This window comes from Puma concolor, chromosome A2 (genome assembly GCF_028749965.1).
Source record: "Puma concolor isolate L17-30 chromosome A2, mPumCon1.1.hap2, whole genome shotgun sequence".
NCBI classification, from domain to species: domain Eukaryota; kingdom Metazoa; phylum Chordata; class Mammalia; order Carnivora; family Felidae; genus Puma; species Puma concolor.
In genome coordinates this window covers 93,314,827-93,324,211 of record NC_141668.1, presented here as the reverse complement: position 1 = coordinate 93,324,211, position 9,385 = coordinate 93,314,827, and the positions used below count along the sequence as shown (strand labels likewise).

The 9,385-nt window shown below is 39.8% G+C and overlaps 1 protein-coding gene across 3 annotated transcripts in view; it reads right to left on the bottom strand.

Moving 5' to 3' along the window:
* Positions 1 to 4,141: 4,141 nt before the first annotated feature.
* Positions 4,142 to 9,385, bottom strand: part of SLC26A4 (solute carrier family 26 member 4) — a 52,055-nt gene continuing 46,811 nt past the window's right edge. For all 3 annotated transcript variants that reach the window (XM_086696950.1, XM_086696949.1, XM_025929746.2), the window contains exons 20-21: positions 7,192 to 7,275; positions 4,142 to 4,716 (exon numbers count right to left, since the gene is read on the bottom strand). In XM_086696950.1, coding sequence (XP_086553076.1) covers positions 4,693 to 4,716; positions 7,192 to 7,275 — 108 coding nt within the window. In that variant the 3' untranslated portion in view covers positions 4,142 to 4,692. The remainder of the gene's footprint in view (positions 4,717 to 7,191; positions 7,276 to 9,385) is intronic.

The window sequence follows — 9,385 nt, the reverse complement described above, 5'->3', positions numbered from 1 at the left end:
CAAATATATATATATATAAACAAAGAGGGGGACAAAGCATAAGAGACTCTTAAATACAGAGAACAAACAGGGTTGCTGGAGGGGTTGTGGTTGGGGGGCTGGGCTAAATGGGCAAGGGGCATTAAGAAAGATATTTGCTGGGATGAGCACTGGGTGTTATACATAGGGGATGAATCACTGGAATCTTCTCCTGAAATCATTATTGCACTATATGCTAACTAACTTGGATGTAAATTAAAAAATAAATAAGTAAATAAAATTTTAAAAAAAGAAAGGATTTGTATCCTCCCTATGTAAACTCTTACAAGGCCATTCGAAAAAGGCAGATGATTGAAAAGAGAAATTGGCAAAGGGCTTGGGCTGATGATTCACAAAAGGGGATATTTAAATAATAATAAACATCTGAGAAGGCATTCAACTTCTTTAGTCATCAGCAACATGCAAATGTGGAGAAGACACACAAACCAAGTGTTGACAAAAGCATGTGGCAAGCAAGGCTTTGGGATCCTCATGCTTTTTCCCAGCATGCTGATGGGAAACAGTCTGCTGTAGATGTTAGATGAGTCCACTGCAGTATCTACTGAAGCAAAACATGCATACACGGCCCCGCCACCCCATCCCCCGGCATATACTTCACTGAATTGTGTGTGCATGTTCAACACACACACAAAAATGAACGAGAATATCTATGAGAGCCAAAAAATGATGACACACATGTCCACAAACAGTAGGATGGATAAATAAGTGGTAGTAAATTCAGACAACAGAACACAGCAGTGAGAATGAATGAATGATTGCTATACGCAGTGACATGGATGAATCGCTCGTAATGTCGAATAGGGGGAGACACAAAACAGAAGGGGAAAAAAAGAAATCAGCTTGTTTGATTCCTTGTTTGATTTGCTTGAAGTTCAAAAAACAAGTTGTAGAGGCCGCTTTTAGGCAAACAGGTTTGAGCAGTGATAGAATGTAGAGAGGGCCACAGCGACTACCTGGCTGAACAGACAGGACAATCAGGCGACCCACCCGGAAATACCCTTAATTCCTAACTGACCAGTGGGCTACTTACAACCAGGCACAGGTACCAAAAAAGGGAAAGTTCAATAAGTCAGCATACTTTGTCATCTTCCCCCTTTCAAAACACCCCCCACCCACTGCCTCCTTGCAGACAGCCTCCCCCCTGCTGTCCTGCCCACCACTCCCTTGTGGTGTATTCCATAAACTTCTATTTCCTTTGGGCTGCCTTGGGTGAATCCTTTCAGTGCTCAGGCCGCAGGCTCCTACCTGATTGTCACCTGACATTTGCGGGCCCCCCATCCAATCGGACAGACACCACACAAGTGTTAGTAGTTAGCCTTTAGGGCAGTTACTGGGAAGGGGCATGAGAGGGTTTCTGGGCTGCTGGTTATGGACCTAGATGGTGATTATACCGGTGTCCTTGCTTTGTGAAAATTCCAAGGGGTACATTATACTTTGTATCCTTTTGATACATATGTTGTAGAAACGTGAAAAGTTTGCTTAAAATAATCGACATTGCACAAAATAAGAATCACTTGGGTAAGAATTACAAGAATTAACTGAGGTTATTTATAACATTTTTTATTGCATTGTTAAGTCTTTACTAAAAGACACTGTACATAAACAAATAGAACTGGAGATATAAAGAATACATCAAAATGAGGGGTGATAAAAGTAATGGCAAACTTAAAAGGTAGCATTTTTATAAGATGTATTAGTTTTGTTCAGAAAGGACACATCAGAGTAGTTTCAAAGGCAACTTTACATTTAATAAAAAATATGTGCAAATATTTCCAAATGTACACAATTTGATTTTTTTTTTATTTGTTATAGACATTCACATACAACACTGGAATCTTATCCTATAGGTTAAAAAAAAATAACAAAAGACAACCTTAATTTCAAGTAAATTTGTCATTGACAACACAGATTTAAAAGTATGGTTACTATTCACAACATGCACAGAAAAGACAGCATCCCTAGAGTGTCCTTGGGAAACAAGTCAGCTAGACTGTGGTCTTACGAGTGGGACCCAAGATTTTACAAAACTCTAGCCTTATTGTAAAATTTAAGTTTGGTATGTCCTTCAACTAATGAGCAAAAGGGCAGTGCATATTTCCTCAATCGAACAGAGACATTCATCCATTTTTTGCAAAACTGTTATATTCAATCTTATAAGATTTGTCGCTTTTATAGGCAGGTATTGATGTGGAAATGAGATAATATTATAACCCTGTTTAGGCTATTCCCAAAAGAGACATCGTTCTAAATCAGCGGAGGACAGTACAACCCATGAGTGTGAAAGAATATTGCAACATCCCAATCCACTGCAACTCACTTGAATTCTAATATGCAGAAGCAGAACGTGTGGGAGTTAGGGGAGATGATGGGGCCACCTTTAGGTAACCAGTGTGGTGTGATCACTGAAAATAATTCTTCCAAAGTAGATAACTTGTTTCTGATTGTATTTAAGAAGAAAAACGGGGAGAAGACATACTGCCTTTGAATAGCCAAACACATTTGAGAATTTCACACGTTTTGTGCCAGAGGTACAATGTAACTCTCAACCAGGCAAAACAGCGTCTCAGTTGGGGACCTGAGTATTTCTTTTCCCCTCAAATTTAAGTACAACCTCATTCATTCCAGTGTGAAATGTATGGTAATAGTCCTTGGGACTAAAGCCTATGTATTATATATAATACCTAGAAAATTGTTGGCACTCAGAAAAGATTAAAAATAAAAGACGCAAAATGTTCTGGTTTAAAATACGGATTTTTACGAACCTATGTATTTTCTGGATGTCTGGGTAGCTCAGTCAGTTAAGCGTCTGACTCTTGGTTTCAGCTCAGGTCATGATCTCAGGGTTTCATGAGTTCGAGCCCCACATCGGGCTTTGTGCTGACAGAGCAGAGCCTGCTTGGGATTCTCTCTCCCTCTCTCTTTGCCCCTCCCTCACTCACTCTCACACACTCTCTCTCCCTCTCTCTCAAAAATAAATATATAAACTTTTTTAAAAACTATATATTTTCTATGTATATAGTCCAAACAAGTTTTTTTTTCCTTTTGATATTGAGCTCATTTAGAATGCTCCATCTTTAAAAACTCATTTAAAAATTTTTTTTATATTTATTTATTTTTGAGAGACAGAGTGAGACACAGTGAGACTGAGGGAGGGGCGGAGAGAGAGGGAGACACAGGATTGGAAACAGGCTCCAGGCTCTGAGCTGTCAGCACAGAGCCTGATGCGGGGCTTGAACCCACAGACTGTGAGATCATGACCTGAGCTGAAGTTGGAACGCTCAACTGACTGAGCCACCCAGGCACCCCTTTAAAAACTCATTTTAAACATAGATTTATAATCAGGCTGTTCACTTTTTATTTATTTATTTTTGTTTGTGTTTGTGGTCAGAATTCTGTTAAAGATCACTTGCTTTACATCTTGCTAAAATTTTAGAGAAAAATATCAACTCAGCCTTATAAATGTATCAAAATTAGGTTTTTTTTTTGTTCAAAATAACACAATTTTTGCATTAGATTTTAAGTAGAACATACCTCTATAGACCTGTACACAGTGATAATTTCTATAAACTCAGGTAAATTAAAGCTGCATGTTTAAGCTAGAGATAATCTGTCATACATTGTATTTGATCTTAACTGTGATCCGTGATTATTATCATATCAAATATGATTTCTACAAGCCACAATAATCTCATTGCTTCACTCCTTTGAATCAGTGTTTCTAAAATAGATCAGCCTATTTCTGAAACTTTTATTATTATTTTTTTTAATGTTTATTTATTCTTGAGACAGAGACAGAGCGTGAGCGGGGGAGGGGCAGAGAGAGAGGGAGACACAGAATCCGAAGCAGGCTCCAGGCTCTGAGCTGTCAGCACAGAGCCCGACACGGGGCTCGAACCCACGAACCGTGAGATCATGACCTGAGCCGAAGTCAGATGCTTAGCTGACTGAGCCACCCACGCACCCCTAAAATAGATCAGCCTGTTTCTGAACTTTTTAAGTGATCCTTTTTTTTTTTTTTTTTTAATCTGGTCACATATAATAACACTGATTATTGAGTACTAAATTTGCGTTTTAAAAACTTTGTTGATGTATTCACTAAAAGTGGTTTTTGAAGACCTTTATTGACGAATGCATTAATGATTAAACTTCTTCATTTATTCAGTGCCACCATACACTGTGATCGATGCAGCTCATGGGAATCGAGGTCAGTCAGAAATTGATTTTTTCTTACGATAATCCTTCCCGACTCACCTGCCCACAGAGACTGTTGGGGCACACTTACCCCGACTAAACAGGGGTACACCAGTCCCCCACTAGAGCACTGTTAGCAAATCTGATATGAAGGAACAGCAGCATAACATCAGCAGATCCTGGACATTGCTAAATCACCTGGATAATCTTCACCGTTTTGCGCATTGTAGAGGTAAGCTATTTACTTTATAAATCAAGCCTTAAAAATAAATCTTAGTCGTTCTCTTTCATTGGCTAAGAAGTTAAAAAAAAAAAAAAGATTAAAAAAAAAATCGAATGGAAAGAGAATGAGTGTCTCAAGTCCAAAGAAATAGTCCATGCAGAAAATGTTTGCATAGAATTACGTTGGTGGGTAAATTCTGCCTTGCAGTCCCGGCTTATAGCAACCTCCTGAGCCCACTTTCAGGAAGCAAGGCTGCGCATAGCCTGTGGAAACAAAGGGGAAATGAAACGTTCATACGAATGAATTCTCCTTTGGTCTACATTATCTCTGTGTTTTACAAATAGGATTTCATAGTTTGGGTTACTCACATCTACTCATCCTAGGTGTGCATGGGGTAAAAACTTAATTTTGTACCTCGTTACTCTCCACTTGGGTTTCTTTAGAAACAGTAAGTACTGTTTATTGAGCACTTACTATGTACAAGAGACTAGTATTCCTTTGCATGCATCCTTTAATTTGTACAACTCTGTTGTACTGTTTCTATTTCACATGAAGGAACTAAAATGAAGACACAGCAAGTAATTTTCCCTGGGCTACACAGCCGGTGAGTAGCAGATTTGGGACTAGCACACAAATCTGTCTCGTTCTAAAGCTCATACTTTTATTTATTTATTTTTTTATTTTTATTTTAAAAAAAAAAATTTTTTTTTAACATTTATTTATTTTTGAGACAGAGAGAGACAGAGCATGAACGGGGGAGGGTGAGAGAGAGAGGGAGACACAGAATCTGAAACAGGCTCCAGGCTCTGAGCAGTCAGCACAGAGCCCGACGCGGGGCTCGAACTCACACACCGCGAGATCGTGACCTGAGCTGAAGTCGGACGCTTAACCGACTGAGCCACCCAGGCGCCCCAAGCTCATACTTTTAAAACCACTTCACTGTACTCCTTTGCTAGCTACAGGTACCCTACCTGAATGATCCTCTAATCCATTACCTGAATAAAGATGCCGTTAGTTTATAGGGCAATCCAAAAATACTTCTGTAATGTGGCAACTTCCTAACTCCCAATTTTGATGAGTTTTTACTCCACTAAGTCAGCCTTATAACCATAATCACAAACTGCTAAAGCTGGAAGTACTTCTAAGCTCAAGAATGACATCCCCAGGCACCTGGGTGGCTCAGTCAGTTAAGCATCTGACTTGATTTCAGCCAAGGTCTTGATCTCAGGGTCATGAGTTCAAGCCCCATGTTGGGCTAAGAATGACATTCTTAGACTTGCTAAGCTGATGGACTAAGGAGGTAGGACCTCTGATTTTCACCCTAGCAATGTATTTTCTCCACAAAAATCTCTGCCTGTTCTCCACACTACCTGATTTTACCATAGGGGTTCGAATGTTGAGAACAACATGTTTATCAAGATCTGGAATAAGGCAGAGAAGGCAAGCTGATCAGATTTGCATATGACGCCAGTAGGATGGAGAGTTCGTATGCAGGTGAGGAGTTCAGAATTCTAAACTGTATCCACAAACTAGAACCAACAAGATGTAGTCTGGCAAAAATATGTGTAACCCTGCTTTAGGGTCAAAACTCAATTATATAAATATAAATGAGGAGCCTAGCTGGGCCATAGTTTGTGTAAAATGCCCAAGTTTGTTGTTGGCCCCTTGCTCAATAGTAGCCAAGATTTTGATGTGGCTGCAATGAAAATAAATACATTTTAAAGTCACAGTAATAGACATATCTTGACAAGATCAAGGTGGTTGCATAATCTCCATGCTGACCTGACTCCATCTGGGATCTTATGTCCCCTTTTTGACTAGAGAAGCATTGACAAATTTTGTGCCTGAGGAATAAAGGGAACTGGAGAATTCTAGCCTGAAGTAGAGTCTGATGGAACATGAGAGCTACCGTCAAATATGTAAGGGCTGTTCAGTGGGAGGGTTTGTGTTGCTACAGAAGGCAGATCTCAGTCCACTGGGTAGTTACTAAAGAAAGGCTGCATCTCGTTTTGTAAGCAAAACTAACACTTGGAGACATCCAACCATGTAACAAACTCCCTTGAAAAGCTACCAGTTGCCAATATCTAGAAATGTGCACACAAAAGCTAAGTCAACATCCTTGGGGATGGACTAGGAGAGATCTCTGCACAGGGCTAATATGTGGATGTCTTGATATTCCAAGACATCTTTCAACCTTAAAGTTTCTATGCTCTTCCTTTGTGGGCCCCATCTTACTTGATGGTGGAACCATAGAGTTCAGTCAGATACTACGCTTCGGTCAAGGTTCTTAGGAAGAGTCTGATGTCCCAAGAGCATGAGAAATACATGGCATCAGTCTTGAATGGAGTATCCTGTTTACCATAATCAGTCAGATAAAGAAAGGGTCCTGTGCCTCACATACTTCTCTTGAAGCTTATGAAACTCCCTGGCCTTAGGTAGGAAAGGAAGAGGATGTATGGGGAGGCTTAGGTAGAAAATCAGGACCAGTGTGCTGGCTGCTTCTAGTCACTGATCATGCCTACATACCTGGGGCAAAGGGTCCCTAAGTACTTAATGCCCCCAAGGGATAATTCTTGTTTTCCACCATTTTCCCCTCTCTATGAAGCCATCCTTCTGGTATTTTTTCTTAATTATTTCCCCTGAGTTGTTTTAATCAGACATAGTCAACTATTTGTGTTATTCTGTTGATTCAAGATTTAATCCAAATTATTTTCTTTGAAAGAAACTAATGACCATACCTCATCCTGGACATCAAGTTCTTCTTCAATCAGCTCTGCCTCCATTAATTCAAGAGGATCTTTACAGTCTTGGATGAGCGTAATCTTGACCAAGAGAACAGAGAATATTTATTGGAACGATAATGACATCAGCGCATCAGCCCACCTGATACCCCACAGAAAATTATCTGAGGCTTTGCTGGTGTTTCTCATCTATGATCTACATACTGCAAAATCCTTCACAGCTTTCTTGTTCTTCTGCATTTCCCACCTTAGAATTTTTCCCCATACTATTTTTTCACATTCAAGTGTGAACTGGCACCGTTCTCCACTGTCTCACCTCCTTTTCAGCTCTCTTCTCCAACCTCTGAAGTGTGTACCTCTTAAGAGTCACCCTGTCTGCCTAAATGACTCAGGACTCAGTTGTGTTTTTCTTTCAATGGCTGAGCTGAGAGCACTTAGTACACCCTCGAGTATACAGCGAATGCCCAGCGGAGGGCTTGTGACTGATGACAATGAACAGTCCCCCGCTGAACTGGATGGAGATTTTACTGGAGGTGGAAGACCAGAGTGTATGGACCCAGTTGGTTTTGGGGGAAAGTTCTGCTTTTTAGCAGTAACATGCAATTTAACCTTCCACACAGAGGAAACCAATAGCAATTTGGGCTTTGTTTTATGTGTGAAGAAGGATATTTCTAAAGCAACTCCAAATGTGTACCCAGACAAGAGTGATGTTTCAAAGTGCTTTTCAGCTACTTTCCACCTCAGACATAAATAACCCAATTCTCTTTGCTCGTGCAGAAATGTATCAGGGACTTGTTGTCCTCTGTTGCGGATGGTCATGACATAATGGGAAAGTTAGAGGCTGGGTGTAACCACAAGTTGAGGCTATCCTGGGATAATCCCTGTGATGGTTAAATAAAGGGACAGGGAGAGGGTCATATCACTGCATCCGCAATCTCCATAATATGCCAGTTACACTTCCTGAAGGAAAGGAAAGAACCACAGGCAAGAGTTATCATCATTTGCTAGATATCTATCACATATGGGACTTTGTGCTAGACACTGAAGTCACATAGAAGTAGAAGGTTCCTGGTATAATGGGTCACCAGTAGCGCTCATCCTCCTATCCAGTGACCTGGTAGGTGTATGATAGAAGCACTCATTTATATGCAGTCTAACATTTGTTCAGGGTCAAAAAATCCATCTCAGCCACTCTCAATGCCTCCCTGATGGCAGACAAGATGGAGTCTAGCCCTGGGAGGGGCGGGGCATGCTTGGTTAGTGGTTTCTGTGATACTCCTGGCCTGAGAGCTTGAATCGGAAGTAGGGTATAAACAAATAACAAAATAACCATTTTCAGGTTGAGAAAGAATTTGACACCTCAGGTCTAGATACTTTTAAGTGAGGTGTTTTTTTGTTTTGTTTTGTTTGTTTGTTTTTTAGATGTTTTGGATGATCCTGCTTTGGTTTTGTTACCTGTGAGTTAGAGGATTTTAAGTTAGAAAGTAGAGGAAAGTTTATGAGTTTTCTAAGATGAGCATCTTGCATGTAGCTTGCTTTCTTTTTATTCTTTTTTTTGTTTTTTTTTTTGAGATTTGTGATTTTACTACCTTTTTTTTTTTTTTTTTTTGTATGTAAGATCCATACCTTGGTATTTAGTGCTAATATCCACCCCCTACTCCCCAGCATTAAGAGGCCTCTCCACTAACAAGAGCTAAAAAGAATAATGCACTATTGTTTTCTGAGCTAGTTTTACTTCAAACATTAACTTCCAATATACAATAAAAACTTGCTCATCTGAATTTTAGAAAGGAAGGAAGCAATTAAAAATATAGTACATTGTGTCACTGGAATAATTACTATTGTTGTTATTTTATAAGTGTTTGTTTTAATTTTTCAAATTCACTGTCAGAGGGTCCATGAGAGAAGAGGTTCTTGGGCCAGGCCCAGTGACTCAGCCCAGTGACCCAGCCCGGAATGCTTGGCTGTCCGGGGTATGTGTCAGGAGAGTTGACAAAATAAGGAAGCTCATGGGAAACCAGGGTCTATTCTGTTTTCTGGGAAATTATTAACTCTGGGCTGACTCATGACTTTTCTTTTTTTCTTTTTCAAAGATCAGTTATGACCTAAAGGATTCTATTTAAAGACATTTATCACTGAGGTTTTCCAGATGGCTGAAAATTTAAATTATATATATAATTGTGCATTTGTA